The sequence below is a fragment of the Centruroides vittatus genome, unplaced genomic scaffold (genome assembly GCF_030686945.1).
Source record: "Centruroides vittatus isolate TY-2023 unplaced genomic scaffold, ASM3068694v2 contig_1768, whole genome shotgun sequence".
NCBI classification, from domain to species: Eukaryota; Metazoa; Arthropoda; class Arachnida; order Scorpiones; family Buthidae; genus Centruroides; species Centruroides vittatus.
The window spans coordinates 193,499-217,700 of NW_027121079.1; the positions used below are offsets into that span (position 1 = coordinate 193,499).

General features: G+C 33.3%; 2 protein-coding genes across 2 annotated transcripts in view; one reads left to right on the forward strand and one right to left on the reverse strand.

The window, feature by feature from the left end:
- LOC136969231 (zinc finger protein 728-like) lies at positions 1-23,799 on the reverse strand. Its single transcript, XM_067263323.1, has 5 exons — positions 23,538-23,799; positions 6,421-6,505; positions 3,478-3,629; positions 1,582-1,645; positions 1-721 (listed from the first exon to the last, which is right to left on the reverse strand). Exons 1-5 carry the CDS (start codon positions 23,694-23,696, stop codon positions 96-98), a joined length of 1,086 nt encoding a protein of 361 aa, XP_067119424.1. The 5' UTR covers positions 23,697-23,799; the 3' UTR covers positions 1-95.
- Positions 1-24,202, forward strand: part of LOC136969233 (zinc finger protein 271-like) — a 320,380-nt gene that overhangs the window by 108,315 nt on the left and 187,863 nt on the right. The gene's annotated exons all lie outside the window — the stretch shown is intronic.

Genomic DNA, 24,202 nt, shown 5'->3' on the forward strand with positions numbered 1-24,202 from the left:
AATCTTTTGTTTTAAAACGTTTATTACATACCTGACAAACATAGTTGAGTTTGTCACTATGAGTTTCATAATGGTTTTTAAAAATGCCTTTCCATTTAAGTCTTATTACAAATATCGCATTTGAAAGGTCGTTCTTCACTATGAGTTCTTTTATGCACATTTACTTGTCCTTTCCATTTAAAACTCTTATTGCAAATATCGCATTTGAAAGGACGATCTTCACTGTGCGTTGCTTTATGATTTAACAAATTACTTTTACGTTTAAATTTTTTTCCACATATCTTGCAGGCATGAACTCTCCCATTTCTTGGAGATGACTTCACTCGATCTTTGGATGGCTGCAAACATAAATTCCTCTGAGAAATTTCGTTTTTATTTCCAGTTTTGTGTTCTTTCATGTGTCTTCGCAAAAGAAATTGCCACAAAAACTTCTTATTGCAGGTTGTGCAGCGAAATGGTTTTTTTCTAATGTGACAGAACAGATGTGTTTGTAATATTCTCTTATTTGTAAAAGTCTCTTTACATAAATCACACGTAAATTCTTGTTTAGAATGAGATGCAAACATAACCTTGAAGTATTTTCTTTTAATCTTATCATGAATTTTATTGCATTTTCTACTCGAACGAACGTATTTCTTTGTTTTGATATTATATTTATAACGCTCTTCCTTTTCTGAATTGTGCTGAATATTGCATTCCTGAATTTGCTCTTCCTCCCCAACTGAAAGTTTAGAAAATAACATAATGAAGTACTTATTATATTTGAATAAACTTAACATAGTTTTAGTATTAATATATTACTGCATTTGTTGTATAATTGATAAAGTATACCTATGTTTTACGTTTAAAAGCAAGGCATCATTTATTCTTTGCAATAAAAATAAAACATTTTACATTCTACAATCATGAACTGATTAATTCAGCTTTAGAATTTCTTTATCGGATTTTTAAAGGAGTGTGAAAAATTAAATTGTTTCACTTTATCTGGTTTTATTTATTTTATTTAAGTAGTTTGTTCCAGTTGTTATCATGAAAACGTACAAGAAATTGTGTACTTTTAGATAGGAAAAGAAATCATTAGTGTAAAATAAAAAGTACCACAGCAAAAGTCTATGGATTGAAGTAGAGAAGATAAATCAATGGATTTTTAAGATTGTTTTAAGTCGATAGTTTGAGCGTATGTCCAGTAGATCTATACAACACTTTTCAAAAATGTTAGCAACGTGTTCTCTAACATGTTGCTAATATTTACTTTCATTAAATAAGTTATACAGCCTTCGTTTACTTCGTTTCAATACAGTTTCTTTATTATTTTAGCAAATCCATGAGCAAAAAAAAAAAAAAAAAATAAGATACATCATTAAATCACAATTCATGACTTGTGATTTAATAATTCTGATCATCCCAACACATTTTTATCAACTTCAAAAGTTATATTAATACGATATAAGTAGTTACGTATAATTCTCAAGTATCTAATCCCAGTTAAATGTATGATAGTTGAAACTTGAATGCAGTTTTTTAGCTGCCTTCTAAATAATACTAATGTAAAAAGTCTGAACTAAGTAACGTGTTACTTACTATCAATGTTCATTTCATTCCTATTAGAGTTTTCTTCCGGAGTGAAGAATTCATTGTTGACAGGCTAAACAATATACAAACAATACATAACAAACACTAATAATCACTTATGATATATAAAGCAGTAACGACTTGCTGAACTTTCCCAGCAGTTTTAAAATTTTGGTGGTGTAGTCTGTAATACAACGTTTTTTAAAATAAAATATGATATTTTTAATTATTATAGAAAAGCAAAGAACTGAATTTTGAAAGTAGGGATAAATTTTATATATAAAAAAAAGTTAAATGCGTATAACATTCCAGCAAAATTTCGGAAAGTTTCGACAAAAAGAACAACAGTTATTAAGTTTCAAACGGTGAACAAAATCGTGCGCCCCCCACACTAACATCCATACATATAGATAAAAGCCAAGATTGTTTTGCATTTTTCGACGTTTGAAAGTGTTCTAAGTGTAGAAATGTAAAAACCTTTAATTCATGTTTGACTGCTCGTTATACTTCCCCTCTGTTATATATACCAATCAGAAAAGTAATATGAAAGTCATTACACACTTTTAAATTACAAATCTGTCTTTTGTGATTTCATATATAACAAGCCAGATTCTTCTCTTTCCATCTTGTCCATTGATAAAGATATTACTACTGGAATAGGCTGATTTTGCTACCGATCTATGTTATTTATAAAGTAATTTAGATTAGTGAAAGCCAGGACAGTAATTCTGTAAGGAAAGATTTTTACACTTATTGAATTTCACAATTCCTTGTAAAACTGTTTAGCTCGTTTTATCGCATTAGATAGGATGAAGCCGAGGACTAAATAATTATTTTTGACTTTTATTAGCATCGAGTCTCCTACCGTACAATATAATAGTAAAACAATTCCATTGCGTATTTCCTGTTCTAACAACATAATTTCGTTGAGGGAAATAGCGCCTTATATAAATCCGAAAGCAGCTTGGGAGATTATCTTTTAGTATTTTAGTAAATTTTGCCGAGGTATTCATAAATCTAGGTCCACCTTTATGTAGGGCCACCTTCCACAACACGTGGCCGCATCCATTGTGAACCTGACCAACCTGTCAATGGATCTGAAATCAAAATCTCATTGTTTACTCTCTAATCTATCGTGCGCAGGAAAAGCAGAAATACTCAAACTACCAACTGAGAAAAGTTTGAAACACTATAATTTAAATATATAAATTAGAAATAAAGGAAAAGTATTGAAATCCTGTCAAATTTCACTTTCCGAATTTTGTAAATTTTCAGATTCTACATCCAAAAACATGGCAAAAATTTTCCTGTGTGTGGGCATGTATTTTGGCGTTTATTTCATTTAATATTTCAGAATAAATTGAAAATTATAAAACGAAATTCAGTACCGTACTTGTGTATACGGAGCATTAATACTATTAAATTTTGGTAAATAAACGTAAAGGGATAAAGAGATAAAAAATGGTCACGTGCCTTTAAGTCCGATTCCACTGGAAATCTCGAGTAGAATCGGACTTAATCAAGATTTTAATTGTTGTTAGCATCTATAATTCTCTTCGTGAAATGCATTTCTACCATTCAAATTAAGCACTTCATTCTATAATAATTAAAATTGTAGAGTTTTGAGAACATATTGTGCCACAGACGATTTTATTTATTTATTACGATTAATTATATAGGCCTAAATGTTATTTTTTAAATAAAATCTCTTAACAGCCAGAAAAGCTACGCAACTCGTTGTTAGATTTTTTTAATATAATACATATTATTTATTTAATACAGAATACACCTACATTCAAAGCGTCATACTATATTAGTGGTATCGAGCTACGTTTTTAACCATTCAGAAAGCTGAGTTAATATTAAAATTTCACTGTAAAATATTTCCAAATTTGTATTACTTACCATTACGTGTTCATTATCATCTGGAAGATGAACAATGTCTTTACAATCTTCAGTCTTTACTTCAATCTTCAACTTTTTCAAAACAACTTTACATTCTGATTTTATACCATGCTTTACATTAGAATTCTCCTTTACTTCTTCTTTCTTGATATCTGTAGTGGAAGTTACAAAGTTTTTGTGTTAAAGGTTTCTAAGAAGAGCTTGAAATATAAAATAAAACTGAGCATATTTTCATTAATTAACACAAAAATATTAAATTACATGTTTTCCTACATCATTTATTTCTGATTACAAGCCGAAAACTAGCGATGAGTCACAGCGAATTGATGTTATGTGTGATACAAATTATAATAAATATGAGTAAAAACTTCTTTTCGTTATTAAAATAAACCAGCAACGAGTGTTTAACATTTTCGGAAACATTTAAAACTACGTGCGTCGCCATCTTACGATATTTTATACCACCTAAAATATTTTAATATTTTTTATTTATTTATATTAATTTTTATATTTTTAACTAGTATAAAATAGAAAAAGCTTGATGTTAAGGATAAAGATGGGTTTTATAAACAAATTGTAAATGAGAAAATTTAATCACAAATCACATACCCCTCGACCTTTAATCACAAAAACTTAAAAGCATCAATCCATTTAATAAGCAAACCTTCTTTCTAAATTCCTGAAATTTTCGACAAAAAGCACAGTAATTATTAAACTTTAAAAAGTTAAAGAAAATCAAAAATTTTCCAAATATTTTCCATTTCTCGACGTTTTAAGCTGTCTTAAGTTTAAAAATGTAATAATGTTCAGGGGCAGTGGCGGCCTTAGGGGGTGGCGAGCAGGGCAATCGCCCGGGGCCTCGCGCAACAACTCCAGTAGAAAAAAGTTGATATTTAGAACTTTTTATTTTATCCTTAGCTACTAGTTATAATTCGCAAACATCATTTTTAAATCCCTGCGTATATTTTTTAAGGCATTTATGTATCTTAGTTTATCATCATTACTAATTTGTCGTCTTTATGACTGTTCACTTTTATAAATCTTCTAATATAATATTTTAACACTCTAAATTTATTTATTTATAACTTTTGCTTTTCTCGTCAATCATCAGAAATATCTATTTTTAATTCACATACTTTGCACAAAGGACAAGGGCCTCACAAAGATCTGCCGCCGGAGCCTCGCAATCATTAAGGCCTCCGCTGTTCAGGAGGATTATTTTCTGACAGATTTCCCTTGTGTTATGTATAATAGCCGAGAAAGTAAAACTTTGTTAAGGTGTTATATAATGACGAATTTAGAAATTTTAAACTAGAAATTTACAATCATTCCATTTTACAATTTATTCTCGTAGATGTTATGAAATATCACAAGGAAGTTTTGTTAATCAATCAAAGTTCGATACTCCGGTGTTTTCCCATTTCTGGACGTCCTGATTCTCAGTTAGCACAAAAATATAAAATACCTTACAAAATTCTATTTTTCGACGTTGATAACTTTGTCTGAAAATTTAGACGTATGTACAGTACGATGTAGTGTACAGTGCGTTACGTATATGCGTGTCAGTCCCTCACAGTTCGTTTCATATATAATAAATGAATGTGTATACAATGTATAAGTATGGATTGATTGTACAGGAATTTGTTTTCATGTGCATTCCGGGTCAAGAAATATCCTGTCATAGTGGCATTCCAACATTCATTAGAAGCAGATATTGCTTAGCACATAGGTCCATAATTAGTATTTATTGCATGATTAATGCAGTCCCTATCCAATTAGAAATTGTAACGGGATGCTTCCCTTGAATCATATATAAATATCATATGCACAGATACTTAATAACTAAAATAAAAACATAAATTGGATGGCGTTTACGAGTGATATGTTTATGTATAGTTTGCTAACGATGGATAATTTACTTTTACTGGCTTAAATACCGGCTTAAATAAGCAAGAAAAAATGTGTAATGCTATGGTATTGCACATAATTATTTTGAGTTCGAATGTGAGTTTGATTGGAAAAAAAAAAAAAAACAAAATCTGGCAAGCAGTTACGGAACATTATCAGCAAAAATGTTACAATCGGTTTATATTATTAAATATTATAAAATGGCATTAGGCTGAATTTCCAAGATATTTATAGATACATAAAATTACTACTTTAAAAACTTAGAACCTGTGAGAAGTAACAATACATTCGAGTCTGAGCACCTATTAATGGAAAACCCAGTCTTTTCAGAATATCATAAAAATATATCTATAAGAACAATAAAATAAATACAAACAGACAATTTTAGTATTTATTTTAAAAATTTGAATTTAATCATATAATTGAGCTGTAATTTGAAAATATTGTAGACTGATAAATTCTCATTGTCGCCTGACTGTATGTCAGTTTTTTCTTAATCTCGAGAACGAACGAAGATTAAAGCCGAGACCAGATGATATAGAAAGATTATGGGCACGAGACACCGTTTAAATGTGTACGAACTTTCGGAGAAGATCGAAAGTTACGTTATTTCAATAAAATTCTTTACTCCTGAAATCAGTTAATAACATTGTTAAAGGAAAAGAATAATTACAGAGGCAAGCCACTATTTATTTGAGACGAAGAGCATATATTTTAAATTAAATACATTAAAAATATGATTATAAATTGCAACCCGGCATTGTGACGATGCCATAAATAAATAATTGCTCGTTTCATTGAAATCAAATACATCTAAATTAAAATTTTCTCTGTTGTAAGATTCTTATCAATTGAATTGACAATTTTAAATCTGTCAACTGAATTAAATGTTATTGATTATATTAAAATCTATTTAAATTATTATTCACTATACACGACGTACTCGCAATTTCCATTTATATGAATATAAATTTATGTATTATTCTTATCAGTAGGAATATATTTTCATAGTATTAAAAGTATTAAGCCTCTTACCTCTTTCGATTTTATAACCAAAAGGACTCCAAATAGTCGATCCGTTTGCGTTGTTTGTGGAAATTGGTTCTCCTTTGATATTGATCTGAAATAATAAAAGATTACGTTATATTATCAAACAAATTGATCTTTATAGAAAAACAAATAAAAAAATTATTTAAACTAAAGCATAAAAATACGCTTACTGAATAATTTTTTTTAAACTATGGCCTACTAACTACTTTTAATATTGGTGCCTGTTATCTATTTAACACCTTTCAAAGGAAAATTTTGAATTCAAACAACGTGACTTCTGATTTGTAGCAGATAAACATATACAGTTTATCGGAGCCTCCTGCCCAATTAAATAAATCTGATACTGTATGAATATGTAAATAATAGTTTATTAAGAATCGGGCTGCAATTTGAAAATACTTATAAAATCGCACTTTCTTTCATAGACGACCAGTGGCTGGCCGTCTATGAAACCTGTGAAAGCGCCGCTTTCCTTGTATTTTCTAAAATATATTTACATATTGTGCGATTATTTTCATATTTTAACGTACTTTGAATTAAATAAAATTAATATTTTATTATAACCACATTATGTGCCTACATGTGCAAAAAAATGATAAGATTCGAAAATAAATTCGTATATGCCTATTCTCAATGGAAGCGCCGTATTATCGAATACGGAGCAGCTTCCACGGTGAAAAGATTTGAATTAGTGATGTAACGAATATTCGGTTACTACCCGGTATTCGGCCTATTCGGGCTATTTTTCGCTATTCGGCCGAATACCGAATACATAAAAACAGGTGTAAGAAATAACAAAAACATAGTAAATTAATCATTTTGGTAACTTTTATTAATGCTGAACATTAAATTGTAATTATTAAAGTTAATAAGAAATAGCATCTAACTCTAGTATTAAATTATTTCGTAATTAAATAATATTATAGCTGTTATCCAGCCCGATATCTTATGGCATTGATGGCGTCTAGGTTAGAATGTATCAGGCATTAATGTTATTGTTTAGTTAATTATGTTATATTCGTATTCGCGTATATTTTAATATTTTTTACGGTATTTGAAAACGATTTACGAAATGTTTTATTGGAACTTATCGTAGATTAATGAAAAAATTATTTATCTATTTCTAGAAGACGAGTAACTAATATCTAATTTATTTTATATATAAAGCAAAGAATGAGCATTTCTCATTATATACAAAAGATAACATTTGAAATCATGTTCAATTTTCTGAATCAGAATACGATAATTTGAGTGTATGTCCTGTATATCTGTACATCGTTTTTCAAGAATTTTCTTACACGTTGCAAATATTTACTTATTTATATCATTAAATAAGTTACAGAAATTGCTTTTAGCCCTATGTATAATTAAATTAATTAAAATACCTATAGCCATGAGGCATATAATAGTAAGGGCTTATCATACCAGTAATAATGAGCACAAACGCTCAGAAATCAAAGTAAAAACATTTTATAAAACAAAAAGATGACTACATAAGTACGGAAAAACCCAATTTCCAATAGAAAATAGTCCGAAATGCATTTTGGGTTTTTCGATTTCCATACTTATTGTACACCCCCTTTTTGTTTTTTAAATGCTTTTACTTTATTCCCGAGCGTTTGTGCCCATTATCATTGATGCCCCTCTGAATAATACTCATATATAAAAAGTCTGAACTAAGTAATATGTTACGTACTTTGAATGTTCATTTCATTCCTGTTAAAGTGTTTGTTTGGAGTGAAGAATTCATTGTTGACAGGCTAAACAATATACAAACAATACATGATAACCACTAATAATCACTTATGATATATAAACCAGCAACGAACTTTCTCAGAAACATTAAAAATAGCCGGGACGATTTCATATTTAGAAAAAATATATTTCTTACTAGACTATACAATTACAAGTACAAATACAAGTAAGAAATATATTTTTTCTAAATATGAAATCGTCCCGGCTATTTTTAATGTAATAATTTATTTTTAAAGATTATGTAAGCCACCACTAGAGGACTTTTAACTTTTTTACATTTGTTGGCGGACAGTAGCCTCAAATAAAAGGACGGTTCCGCCGTAGACTTGTTAATACCTCTAAGAAAGCGTGTGAAGGGACCGATCGAGATGGACTCATGTATTGTATAGTCTAGTAAGAAGTATATTTTTTCTCAGAAACATTTAAAATTTTGATGTCGCAATCTGTTCGACTAGGTATGTTGTATTATAAATTATTATTATATAAAAAAGACTTATGGAATTGTCATCGAAATTGATAAAATCAACTGAATAAAAATTAGTGATGAAAATTGCCATGTGTCCGAGTAAATACACTATATAGTTAGTGTTCAAGTTGCAGAATAAGTACAGGCACGGTTTCATAAATACCCTTATAATAAAGTATTTTTAACTCACCTCTAAAGGTTCCGATTTAATTATTTTATAACTCTTCACATCCTTATTAAATTCTTTCTTGAAACTCTTTAAATCAACTTCTAATTTTTCTTTGTTACGTTCAATCGTAAAGTTCGAATGTTTCGTTTCGAACTCTTCTTTTATCTCCTCGATTTCTTGTTTTATCTTCATTTTCTTGATTTGCGATATTCTCGTATGTCAATAATCTGTATTCAATCAAATAATTAATTAATTAATTAATTAATGTTCATTCGAAATTTAGAGCAAGCAAGAAGGAAGCACGAGTAACCTCATTACCATCGTTCCCGTTGTAACAGTAAACAAGGGATGCACTCTCAAGGTTAACGGAAAACATTCCAGTGGTAACACGTGACCAGCACACGTGATACTTGCAGCTATAATATCACGTGTTATATGGTTAATAGTCAAGAACTTTTAACTTGGGGTTTAAAATTCATTTTTAATAACATAAACATTAAGGTTAAAATATATTTATTTATGAAATATTAATAAAAACGTATTAAAATTTATGATGATAATTCAATTTTTGTGTCCCCTTGACTACTGGGGGCCCAGGGCTTGAGTCCTTTGGTCTCTTTGTAGATCCGCTCTTGATTAGGTAGCCTGATAGTTGAATGTTAACTCTCTTATAAATAATATATAAAATTAAAGACAATTTAAAAAGCAGGTAAATTTATAAAATAAATGAATAAAACTACTAAAAAATCAAAATGAATATAAATTTGATTATCTTTTGGGCAAAAAGCATTAAAATCGAAACAACACTAAAATAATTTTTAATAGTTATGTGGAAAGAAACGACAATTGCAATTAAATAAAAATATTGCAATAAAATAATAAAATAATTAAAATAATTAATGCAGAAAATTAAATGCAAAATTAATATTACGTGAGAACCCACATATCATAAATTACTTTTAACAAAAGTTTGTTATATTTAAAACTTGGCCGCTTGTTGTTTTCTATTAGGCCTATATGTATTTTCTTAGCAGAATGTTGCTATTGAGAACATATCACACAGGAAACACTTTTAGAAGAAGAAGGTTGGTTTATTGGTGTGAAAGGATATGCATTTCGGGCTTAAGAGGGGAGTTTGATGAATTCGATAAAACAGTCGAGTAGAAATCTTGTTTCGACAATTCTAATTGGAGAAGTTCTGCGCTTAAAAATGAGATAACCCTCACACAGGATAGTTTCCTAGATTCTCCTTGGTAATACTTGTTGCCCGTCTAGAAGAGACAGTGTAGCCGCCAAAATTATTAAATCTCCGACGCACATAGACGAAAAAAGGGGAAGAAATTCAAAAACAAAGAGAAGTGTCGCCGATTTAAAAACTAATGGTAAAAACATTAACAGGTATATTATATTTAAGTTATTCTGTGAACTCTCTCTCTTCCTCTATCTCCATTCTAATGGAAAATTCGAACGTAGGATAAACCGGCATCCAGTCACGCAACTTTCTCGGCAACATGTGAAATTTTGCTGGCGCCATTTGTTATCATATTTAATTTTTTAAATGTTTTATATTTTTAAATATTATAAGATGGAAAAACCCTAATTTTCAGGGTAGGAATGAGTTTTATAAAAACTTACAAATGCTAGTAACGATTAAAGTCGTCATTAAGTCAGTTTCTAGCAGCCAATAACTGTTCGTCTGGTAGTCACGTGAGAAAATACAATCGCGTGGTGTTTTAATGACAGAAGAACGATGCGGTTAACTGAGATGAGTGACATTAGAATAAAGAGGAAAGGATAATAAATTTAAGACAAATTCTACACAAATAATCACATATAACTTAACTCAAAGGAAGAAACAAACGAATCTTAGTCGAAATAGTATTCTTTATCGACAGATCTTAATCGAAGAATAAACGTATTTTGTACACCAGTTCTTTCTCGATCCAAAAAAAATATCGGGTACCATATCATCTAAATATCTCTAATCCAAAATCTTCGACACATTTTTCTAGTTAAATAAAGCCGTACAAAACACAATTTGTAAACACGTGGATAACGGCTGTGTCGGTATCGTTCGCCATCTTGAATACTGTACACATGCGCCGAAATGTGATTAGGTTGTCGCTTGTGTGGTTGTGCAGTCGCGCGGCAAAAATGAGTTTGCGTTGCCGCGCCACGTGAGTGAATCCACCTCAACCTGAAATCTTCGATATTTAATAGCATCAATGCCCCTAATGAAGGAAATAAAACCTAGAGTAGACCTAGGAAGAGGTGGATGAACAAAATATCTGGAGACCTAAGAAAAAGGACTGATGATGTAATAACAACGGTGTTTTTCAGACGAGTGATAAAAACGAGGTGGGTTCTACGAACAACATTTGTATATCATATATCACGTGGGTTTCGTAGCTACAAACTATGACGTGAGTTAGTGACGTGCTACCTCTTGACTTTCTTCTATTAACTTTAAGTGTGCACCTCTTGTTTACTGCTACAACGCGAACAAAAACATTGAGTTTACTTGCCTGTCTTTGTTAGGGTTCTTTCGTACTATGGCCGACTGGTTCGACTGGTTCGTGTTGGCATGGCAACAGCAGTCGGTCGACAGACAGGTAGTTCCACTCGGACAAATTTAAAAAGTTAATTTGTACTCGGTTGGAGCACTTGGATCTTCAGTGTCCAAGTGTCCTGTAGTAATTTTTTCAGATAAAATTAGGGAAGAGATTGCAGTGGTAACACGTCACCAGCACACGTGATACTTGCAGCTATAATATCACGTGTTATATGGTTAATAGTCAAGAACTTTTAACTTGGGGTTTAAAATTCATTTTTAATAACATGAACATCAGAGTTGAAATATATTTATATTTGAAATATTAATAAAAACGTATTAAAATTTATGATAATAATTCAATTTATGTGCGCCCTTGACACTTGGGGCCCAGAACTTGATTCTAATTAGGTGACCATTTGGTGCATAAACATCGATAAATATCGCACATAACCAACCAGAGTTTTATCTACGACACGTGATCTGTATTCTCTCAATCATACGAGTGTCGTACATGAAATTCTGATTGGCTATGTATGATATTTATCGATGCTTACTGCACTGTGCCTGCACGTCACTGTTGTGTGTAAATCGACCCTTAATCCATATGTCTATTTGCCCCTGACTAGGTAGCCTGATAGTTCAATGTTAACTCTCTTATAATTAAAAGATCGAATTAAAAGACAATTTAAAAAGCAGGTAAATTTATAATATAAATGAATAAAACTACTAAAAAGTAAAAATAAATATAAATTTGATTGTTTTTTGTTCGAAACAACACTAAGTTTGTTATATTTGTTCGATATTTTTCCCTATTTTTGTAAAGCATACGAAATTGGACGAAAAACTTCCTTTTCTGTTAATATACACAAACGCTTCCTAACCCATTCTTTCTTGTGTGAGAAAGACTTGGAAATATTTTTAGAAAAAATTTTCTATGAAATTCACACTTTGTGTTCTTACCGTACAGTACATTGTTTTCCAAATCTGGAAATCATTAAATGCAAAATGATTGTTATTGACCCCAACGGTCACCATCCAATACAGTGCTTCCAGTAGCCCCTGTCGCCCACTTGCTTCATTTCGCCCCTTAGATTTACTATCCACCCACGTTGGGGGCGTTGCGCCCAATTTGGGAACCACTGCGCTCAACAGTCCAACTTCCGACACGTGTCCGAAGAGTAGAAATCTTGTTTCGACAGTTCTAATTGGACGAGTTTTGCGCTTGAAAATGAGGTCATCATCACATAGGGCAGTTCACTGGAGTCTGCCGCGTTTTTCCAGTGTGAAAGAAAGACAGAGTAGCCGCTAAAATTCCTACACCTGATGCTCTTGGGAAAAAAAAATTCGAAGACGAAGAGAAATATTGCCGATTTAAAATATACAGTCAAACCTGTTTTTATGCGGTGGATACGGACCGCATAAAAAATCGCGCGAAACTCCACGAGTGGCTATAAAAAATAGTTTTCGCAACGCAATTAAAAATATATTTTTATGCGGTGAATAGGGACCGCATAAAAAAAGTCTCACATAGAAAATAACTCGTTTTAAAATCGTAGTCTTAGTTTCTGAGGAAATTACCTTCCTCTTCGCTTTGTTTTTGCCCTTATTCATTTTCAGGAATTGTCTAAACAAAATAAGTCTTAAAATTTTATATCTAAATAGAAAAAATAATACAGTACATTTACCTTCAATTTACGCTTTGAAATGAATCTTATCTTAATGGTCCAGGAATGTGAAAGCACTTTTAAGGTTTAATTAACGTAATTAAAACACACGTAGAATTTATTGACAACAGATGTCAGCACTTGACTGCATCGTCTCGTCTATCGTCTGTTTTACATATTTTTGTCCATGTGGTGTTTTGTTGACGTAAAAAATAAATTATTTCATTTTTCGCACATTCATGCAATAATATTACTATAATAAGTTCATTTATGCTATAATAAGTTTATTTAGCTATAATAAGTCAACGTGAGACATGACAAAACGCATGAGACTAGTCGCCAACTATACCGCACAAATAAAAAATCGCACAAGAAAAGACCGCATAAAAACAGGTTGTACTGTAATTGAGAACATTAAAGGTATATTATATTTAAGTTATTATGTGAACTCTCCCTCCATTGGAAAGAAAAATGCGATAGTACTGTAGTATAAACCAGTTACTCAATTTTTCCGTTTGAAATTTTGGTAGCGCCATCTGCTATCATAGTTAATTTTTCAAACATTATATATTTCGTAATTAGCTATATCTAGCCCGATAGATTTTCGGCATTTGGTTAGTATGTAACTTATATATATATCGGGTGTAGAGTCGTTGTTTATATATTTTTAAATATTATAAAATGGAAAAATCTTAAGAAATGAGTTTTGTAAAAATTTACGAGTAAAGTTGTCATTAAATCCGCCATAACGCATTTCTATCAGCCAACAACTGTTTGTCTGGTAGTCACGTGAGAAAATAAAATCACGTGGTGTTTTAATAGCAGAAAGAACGATGCGATTAACTGAGATGACTGACATTAGAATAAAGAGAAAAGTATAATAAATTTAAGACAAATTCTACACAACTAGGGGAGACTATAGATATAGAAATTTCGGGTCTTTGGGTATATATACGAACTCAGGGGACCAAGACGAGTTAAACGATACTCTACTTTTGGACCAGAGACGAAAAATAAAAAAAGTTATCATACTTTTTTTCTGGCGATCGCGCGATGATCAGAAGTCGCGTCGCTCTCTCCGCTGTCGTATCGCGTGTTTAACCCTCCTGGAGATGACTATAGTCCGATGTCATGGTTTGTACACTTTACCGCAAGATGGCAGTATTAGCAACTATGGTGCCGTCTGCACGAGAGCATTAAAAAAGTATGATAACTTTTTATTCTTCGTCTACGGTCCAAAAATAGGGTACTGTTGAACTCGTTTCGGTCCCCTGAGTTCAAATATATAATCAAAGTTCTGAAATTCCATAGATGCTAATCTATAGTACACCCCCGAAAGGAATAACATATAATTTAATTCAGAGGAAAAAACAAACGAATGTTAGTCGAAATAGTGTTCTTTATCGACAGATCTTGATCGAGGAATGAGCGTATTTTGTACACTAGTTCTTCCTCAATCAAAGAAAATATCTCTAATCCAAAAACTTTAACAAAACCTTCTAGTTAAATAAAGCCCTACAAAACAGAATTTGTAAACACGTGGATAACGGCAGTGTCGGTATCGTTCGCCAACTTGAATACTGTACGCATGCGCTGAAATGTAATTACGTTGTTGCTTGTGTGGTTGTGCAGTCTCGCAGCGAGACTCTCGCGGTGAAAATGCCGCGCCACACACTAATGGAGATACATATGACTCCCATTAACTTTCCAACCCGTCGACCTTAAATATTTGATATTTAATAGCATCAATGCATTTAATGAAGGGGAGAAGACCTAGAGTAGACCCTGGAAGAGGTGGATGAACAAATATAAATTTCATATTTTAACGTACTTTGCATTAATTAAAATTAATATTTTATTATAACTGCATTATGTATCTTTTACAAATTTCTATACTACATGTGAAAAAAACGATAAGATTGCTATTGTATATTCGAATGATTCGGTGTCGGAAGGAGTGTCGAAACCGGGTCAGTTTCCAATCAGCCAGATTATATAGGCATTGTCACATGCGGTTTACAGAGCACCAACCTCACCCGGTTTAGCTGGTAGAAGAGACACACTCATAAAGAATCCTACTTTATATCCCGGAGCGGTTGTGGGCTGTTAGCCACCTGCCTGTCAACTTCCAAGCAGCCAGATTATAGGCATTGGCGCATACGCTTTACAGAGCACCAACGTCACGGTTTAGCTGATAGAAGCGACACACGCGTAAAGAGTTCGACTTTATATCCCGGAGCGGTTGTGGACTGTTAAAGCCGGATACACACATGCGGCGCGGCAAGGAAAAGCGGCAGAATAAAGGAGGATGCACACATGCGGCGCGGCAAGGAAAAGCGGTGACGCAAACGCGTCTTCGCCGCGCGGCATCACGACCACACAAGCGGCAATCCGTTTACATTTCGGCGCATGCGTTCAGTATTCAAGATGGCGAACGATATCGACGCTCCGCTATCCACGTGTTTACAAATTTTGTTTTGTACGGCTCGTTTTATTTAGCTAGAAGATTTCGTCGAAGATTCGAATGAATATTTTGGATTAGAGATATCGTATTGGCAAGAATCTTGCCGAGATATTTTGTTGGATCGATAAAGAACTGATGTACAAAATAGGCTTATTCTTCGATTAAGATCTCTCGATAAAGAATACTATTTCGAGTAAGATTCGGTTGTTTTGTTCTTTGAATTAAATAATATATGATTACTGTATCTGTGTAGAATTTGTTAAATTTATTATTCTTTCCTCTTTATTCTGATGTTAGTTATCTCGGTTAACCACGTCGAACTTTCCGCCATTAAAACACCACGTGATTGTATTTTCTCACGTGACTGCCAGACGAAATGTTATTGGCTGATAGAAACGCGTCTTGGCGGCGGCCGCCGCGAAAGATAGAATTCGACCAACTTTCGCGGCATGAGAAAAGCGGCACGAAATAGACCTCTGCGGCGAGAAAAAGTGACGTCATTCTGCCGCTTTTCCTTGCCGCGCCGCATGTGTGCATCCGGCTTAACGTCACTTTTTCTTGCCGCAGAGGTCTATTTCGTGTTGCTTTACTCATGCCGCGAAAGTTGGTCGAATTCTATCTTTCGCGGCGGCCGCCGCCAAGACGCGTTTCTATCAGCCAATAACATTTCGTCTGGCAGTCACGTGAGAAAATACAATCACGTGGTGTTTTAATGGCGGAAAGTTCGACGTGGTTAACCGAAATAACTAACATCAGAATAATGAGGAAAGAATAATAAATTTAACAAATTCTACACAGATACAGTAATCATATATCATTTAATTTAAAGAACAAAACAACCGAATCTTACTCGAAATAGTATTCTTTATCGAGAGATCTTAATCGAAGAATAAGCCTATTTTGTACATCAGTTCTTTACCGATCCAACAAAATATCTCGGCAAGATTCTTGCCAATACGATATCTCTAATCCAAAATATTCGTTCGAATCTTCGACGAAATCTTCTAGCTAAATAAAACGAGCCGTACAAAACAAAATTTGTAAACACGTGGATGCGAGTTCGATATCGTTCGCCATCTTGAATACTGAACGCATGCGCCGAAATGTAAACGGATTGCCGCTTGTGTGGTCGTGCTGCCGCGCGGCGAAGACGCGTTTGCGTCACCGCTTTTCCTTGCCGCGCCGCATGTGTGCATTCTCCTTAAGAAAGATTATTCTGGCCCATGTTATAAAAAAGGTTGCCCACCGTAAACTAGATTTATAACTTAACCCAACCGATAGGAATTTATTGGCATGTTTTTATGATAGTTCTGTATCGTTGACAGGAGTTTTAAAAAATCCATTAAAATATTTGATATATTTATTCCGCGTTTATTCCGCTCTCCCAACTTATATTACTTACGGATTTCAATGTTAAACCGGTGATACTACGATTAGTATGTCCCATCTGTAAGGGGATGCAGAAAAAACGTGTACAATTCTAGTACAGTGATAAAAAATTAACTGTTACTTTGGCAGCATCATTTACAACCAAATTTAATGAATGAGACGTACAATGGTACAAAAAAAGCTCTAGAATTTATTTTCCTTAAATTTACGATGTATGTATCGGTTGTCATAAAAATTTTTTTCCACTTCTTTCCCAAGACTACAGATATTCGAGTACAAAGTAACCGGTTTCGACTTATTTCTACTTAAGAAGTGACTAAATAATTAAGCGATTAGGGAATTAGAAACATAAATAAAAACCCGATGAAAAAGCCGAAGTTTTACTTAAACAGAAGCTTAACCGAACCAATCTCTTGCCGAGTACAGTGGGGTCTGATCTCTTCGTAATATTAGATGTAATAAAGACAGAAATTTCTCCAGTTCAATGAGAGTGACTGAAAAGTTGTAAATTTTGGAAATTTCCGTGAACACTCGATCCTAAAACGAATTAGTTAGAAAACAAACGACGGACAATCTGTTAATTTTAACATATTTAGATTTTTACAGCTGTGGTGTGAAACGTTAAAAATCTACAACAACCCCGTCGCGTCGTTTGATATATACTAGTGACGCGACAAAAGAGGCATTTGACATTGACCGGTATCGGCACCCTCGGGATTTGGCACGGACAAACCTACCTGGACCGTCTCTGATTCCATTCATTAGCCACTTGTAGGGAGCTACAGTATTCACTAAGTGGATTGTTTTAAGATTTAAAAAGTAAAGAATATTTTGTTATTTTTATGTACGTTTCTTCACAAAGTTATATTTAATTATAAGTTTCTTTAAAAGTATATTCATACAATTGAAGAATTTTTTGTACTAGGTATGTATATTCGTCACACATTTTGTTTTACCAAGTAAGTTTTTCTGATAATTTTAATTTTGGCCCTTATATCGTGGCTAGTGATTCAAAAATTTATTTTAAAAAAGTTTTGGCTCAAGACCGTATAATGAAAAAGAAAACATTATTAAAAGAGAAAGACCAATGCCTAAATTAAATATAAATACGTCAACAAAAAATTTCGACATTTTGACGATAAAATTTATGACGAATGACGATTCTTTCGTAAAATTGAAGCAATTTGGAAATCAAAGCGGAATAGAATTTAACTTTGGTAGGCAATATAAAATAAATATTGAAAATTATAACGAGATAATTACGATTAATAGATGTATCTAAATTAATAGATGTTGTATGTTTTTTTCTCAAAGCGAGAATTGGCATTTAGAGGGCGTAGGGAATTTATTGAATCTAATAACGGAGGTAATTATATTGAACTTTTTTATTTATTAAGTACGTCAGATAATCTATTAAAAATACATTTAAAGGAGTGTACGGTTTTTACTGGCTTATCGAACAAACGAACACGAACGGGCCTTGACGCGCAATTAATTGATTGCCCCTGAAAGTCGGCTTTCTTACAGAAACCTCAGCTTCCCTATCATCAATGTCACGGCACGTTACTGATGACTCCCATTAACTTTCCAACCCGTCGACCTTAAATATTTGATATTTAATAGCATCAATGCATTTAATGAAGGGGAGAAGACCTAGAGTAGACCCTGGAAGAGGTGGATGAACAAAATATCTGAAGACCTAAGAAAAAGGACTGACGATGTAACAACGGTGTTTGCCACACGAGTGATATAAACAAGGTGGGTTTTAGGTACAATATTTGTTTATCGTATATTCACGTGGTTTTCGTAGCTACAAACTATAAGTGCGTTCGTTAATCGCGGTAGTTCTGCGTCTCCGCTATTACAGGAGTGCGCTGCTGTTTGTAGGCATTTAGGGCGACCGTGAAAGAAAGAAAGATGGTGGTGCCCGCACTATCGATAGAGGAATCTATAATTCTAAAATATGAGCTTTTAAAGGCAAAAGAAGGGTCCCAATTGTAAAATTTAACCATAAAATGGATTATTTGTTGAAAGAGCATTCAAAATAGCCAAGAAAAAATTAGAATGCCGGCTACCATTCGAAAAATTTCGAAAAGACACTTATATCACCGCGTGCACTAACTCGCGCTTTCACAACTTCTAAATTTTCATTCATAAAACCACATAATGGACCCCGAAACGAAACTATAACTGAGCCATAGAGGACGCCATGTTGCTTTCCACCGTAAACTACTGCTACAAGCGGCCGTTTTTGCCGTTCGAAGGCGCGCACTCCGACCGGAATTTAGGAACGCGTTTCGCAAGAATTTTTTAAACGGATGTCGCGGAGTTACGCGGAGGAATAAAAAACGCACCCTATGACGTGAATTCGTCACATGCTGTCTACGCGAACAAAAACACTGAGCTTACTTGTCTGTCTTTGTTAGGGCTCTTTCATACTATGATTGACTGGTTCGACTGGTGTCGACCAGTCGAACCAGTCAATCAGTTTTAGTATGGAAAAAAGAGCAAAATCGTTTGAAAGTAGACTCTGTCAAAGCAGAACTCTAAATATGTAATAACTTCACAGAAGAATGCCAGTTATGTACAAAACACTTCTTGCCAACAACAAAGTATTCGAAATGGCATGCAAAGAACAGAAATATAAAAAGTAGACAGCCATGCCCCCACTTTTTTCATTTGTTTTTTTAATAAAATACTGAATATTTGTTTTTTTTCTCAACATTTGTTACATTGTCTACATTGTTACTTCATGTGCGATTTTCGACGTTTAATATTATTGAAGTGATTATTGAACATTCCATATATTTATTTTTCCGTAGTTTATTTATACATATATGTAAATATAAAAAATTGGAAAGCACGGCGATCAACAGGGTTCGCGCGCGGGTTCCCCTAACAGTGTACTTCCTTTTAAGCAATGGGTGATGGCAACCCTACATAAAATTCATCTTTGTTTTATCAAAGTGGAATTAAAAAGACTCATTATTTTGCCTAGAGTAAGCGTAAGATTAAAATTGGTCAGGTAAATTCTAGATTCTAAAAGAATAAACTCAAACCAACATAGGAAGTAAGAATGGCTTTGTCAAGGATTGAGAAACCGCACCACAACGTCAAGTTCGACTTGAAGCTCCTCTCAATTCTTCAACCTTTATTTTCTCATTAAAATTATTTCGTCGTGCTTCGAGGGAAAATTTCCAGTACAGTGGTGCCTCGTATAACGTACGCCTCGAATACACGGACGCGAACAACGGACTTTCTGTTTGGCCGTTACGTGACTCGAGCAACGGACTGCTGCGAACAACGGACTTTCCGGCATAATTGGTGACTGCTTCATGGGTGCGTTCTTTAATAGCGGTCGCTCTGCGTCTCTGCTACTACGGGAGTGCGCTGCTGTTTGTAGGAATTTAGGAACGACGGTGAAAAAAGAAAGATGGCAGCGCCCGCACTATCGATAGTATCGTGATGGAGGAATGTATAATTCTAAAATATGAGCTTTTAAAAACAAAAAAAGAGTCCCAATTGTAAAATTTAACCATAAAATCGATTATTTGTTGAAAGAGCATTCAAAATAGCCACGAAAAAAATTAGAATGCCGGTTACCATTCGAAAAAAATTCGTAGACACTTCCATCACCGCCTGCGCTAACTCGCGCTTTCACAATTTCTAAATTTTCATTCATAAAACCACATAATGGACCCGGGAACGAAACTAACTGAGCCATAGAGGACGCCATGTTGCTTTCCACCGTAAACTACTGCTACAAGCGGCCGTTTTTGCCGTTCGAAGGCGCGCACTCCGACCGGAATTTAGGAACGCGTTTCGCAAGAATTTTTAAACGGATGTCCGCGGAGTTACGCGGAGGAATAAAAGAACGCACCCCATGTTCATTTTTTTAATGATACTGTACGGTTATTTTATGCTGTGGAACGAATTAGATGTTTTAACATGTATTTCTATGGGAAAATGCGCTTCGTATAACGGACGTTTCACTTAACGGACGTGCACCTGGAACGGATTAAGTACGTTATATGAGGCACCACTGTATATTATAAATATGTAAATGAAAGCACAGACTTTAAACTCCCTACGCCATTTATGTTATCGATTTTAAAGTCACGTGATCAATTTATACCAATCACAATGCACAACTGTGCCAAACTCGGTTACAGGACACCGCCATCGAATTCTTATAGCGTCGTGTCTACCTGACGTCACGAATGTTTGGGTTAAATTTATTCTTTTAGATTTATATCATTCGTAATTACAGATATTTGTAATTAGAATATAAAAAATAAAGAAATAACAATTGTGCATATGAATATACCGGGTGCATAGGAAAGTCCTTTTAACCGGAAAATTCTTGCAAACGGAGAGAGCTACAGCTATGCAAGTGAGGTAACGGCATAGTAATGCAACTACGCCCGACCTAATTCAAACGACAGCAGCGCTCCTAGTGGCGAAATTTGGAAGATAGGCAGTGCAATTCGAAAACGAAAACAGTAAGCTAACTTTTCAAATAGAAAGTTTTAGAGCATCAATTAACTAGTACGAAACGACATGTGGTTCACAAGGATAAGATAAATTGTCGCCTGTATACCCAAAAATGTCCGACAGCGATGCACGCCATTTTGTGTAACGTTTGAAAGGAATAGCCATAGGTATGAAGAAATAAGTACAATTTATTGCATAAAATATGTACTTACCTCAATACAGTTTGATAACATCACACAAAAAACAACGGAAAGCAGACTGAAGGAGCGATTGTAAAATGGGAAGAGGCTAAAGTCATTTAAACGGTGCACTCTCCATCCATTGCGCTGGAGATGGAAAAGGTGGAAATTTATAGAAGTAAAATGAAAAACCGTTGCCTAAATGCTATGGATGCTAATGCGCTTCCAACAGTTAGGAAATATATAATAGAAAAAAGAATGGCACTTAAAAACCCTTAAATCATTTCTTTCTACTTCGCTTTGTTTTCTATGTTTTATTTGTTTGTTTATTTATTTAATATACACACTTCTTTCAATTTATTTTAAAGTTAAATTATTTTTTTGAATTTTAAATATGCAAAATATTCGAAAACGGTACGTTCCATTTTGAAACATTTATAATAATAAACCTGACGATGGCCTATATTAGATAGAGTGAAAACATTTGTATAAAATTATTTTAAGCTCAGCAAAATTAGCTGTGGTGAAACTGAAGTGAATTGTTTGCTGAGAAAGAGCCGGATAGATGTGAAGTTATCAGTTTTAGTATTTCCTCTCCTTCTGTAAGACATCTTTTTCGATCAGCCACATATTCTAAAATGTCACAAAGTGCAATCATCGTGACTTAAACAACTACGAAATCAACTAGGATTAATGTCGGATACAAATACGAATAAAACGTTTTGACTACAGAAAGAAAAGTTATTAAAAAGACAACACACAAGTAACTCTCGTACGTTGTCAAGCACGCTATACCCTTTGTGGCAGCCATTTTGGTCGACTCATACGCCACCTATATTTACTGGCACAAGCGAATAACTGGTATGTATCAATATCTAGTAACGTTAAACAATCGGCGGCCTGCCGGCGGCTCCCCTCCGGGAGAAATCCGTCGAGAGTACAAACAGTCGCGACCACCGCCAAGATGGTGCACATAGGTAAAATTTTGCCATGTAATAAATATAGTTAATAGTACTTAGTTTTAAAAGATTACATGTTCTTTTTAAAATACTTTGAAATAATTCACAAAAAATAAATATTTCTAAATGAAATAAGTGGAGGTTTTTTTTAATCAAATTTTAAATTCGGTACTAAATACGATACACACACGCAACTGAGTCCGATTAGCTAGCGTATGTCGGATGATCATTCCTCAACTTATTATTATCACTTTGCCCGACTAGGTGATAGCAGTATTCATAATGACCGGTCAATTTGATAAATTAATCAATATTTATTACACTGCCCGCTCTTTTTGGTCATTTTTCATAATGACTGGGCATTATGAATAATGCCCGATTAGTCACTTTGTCCATAACATATATATATATATATATATATATACACAAAAGAAAAAAACCAACGTGTTTCGTGTGTATATGTTATGTTATGTACACACGAAACACGTTGGTTTTTTTCTTTTGTTTTACTGTTTTTGGGTTCAGGAAGTCTCAACACGTGGAAATTTGCAAAAACGTCGGAGTGTCAAATCAGACAGGATTCCAATACTTCTTATGAAGATATAACAACCGATAATATAAAACGTACTGTACAATTGTGCAAAACTTCACTTCATGCAATAGGAACAGGTAATTGCCAGTCAGTTGTAATGTATACACAACAATATAAATAATTGTAATGACAGTATTACCACAAAATTCCGTCTGTAAAAAACGGTTATCCTTTATAAAACGAATACCGTGGCCAAAACGTCAAATTTTATTGCAAACAGCCGAAATGATTGTCACTTGAAATCGAAAATAACGTAGCTCAGTTTAAAGTTCGTGGGGCCATTATTTATACAAATATAGCCTACTGTTTTAAGAAATTTTTTTTTCTATTTCTCACTTTACTTTTTAGCATTTTAGTTGTTTTTATCGTCCTTAAAGCAACACTGCAATCTTACGGAACACGGTATTTAACACTCACCTCTAAAGGTTCTGATTTAATTGTTTTATAACACTTCACATCTGTATTAAATTCTTTCTTGAAATTCTTTAAATCAACTTCAAATTTTTCTTCGTTTCGTTCAATTGTAAAATCCGAATATTTCGTTTCTAATTCTTGTTTTATCTTCATTTTCTCCATTTACGATATTATCGCATGTCAGCAATCTGTATTCAATCAAAGAATTAATTAATTAATTAGTATTCATTCGAAATTTAGAGCAAGCAATAAGAAAAGACGAGTAAACTCATTACTACTGTTCCTGTTGTAACAGTACAAGAGGGTGCACTGTCAAAGTCAACAGAAGATCAGTGGTAACACGTCACCAGACCACGTGATAATTGCAGCTATAAAATCACGTGTTATACGGTTAATAGTTAAGAATTTTTAAATTAGGGTTTAAAATTCATTTTTAATAACATAAACATCAGAGTTGAAATATATTTATTTATGAAATATTAATAAAAACGTATTAAAATTTATGATAATACAGTAATTCAATTTTTCTATACCTTTGATACTTGGAGGCCCAGGTCTCGAGTCCTATTAGTCTCTATGTAGATCCGCTCCTGATTAGGTAGCCTGATAGTTCAATGTTAACTCTCTTATAAATAATATATAAAATTAAAAGACAATTTAAAAAGCAG

Excerpts from the sequence above, each read along its gene's own strand:
- LOC136969231 (XM_067263323.1), bottom strand. The coding sequence starts at position 23,696 with ATGGAGAAAATGAAGATAAAACAAGAATTAGAAACGAAATATTCGGAT. Across the intron at positions 6,506-23,537 it reads TTAAATCAGAACCTTTAGAG|ATCAATATCAAAGGAGAACC; the intron begins GTGAGTGTTAAA and ends TTATTATTTCAG. Across the intron at positions 1,646-3,477 it reads ATGATAATGAACACGTAATG|CCTGTCAACAATGAATTCTT; the intron begins GTAAGTAATACA and ends TATATTGTTTAG.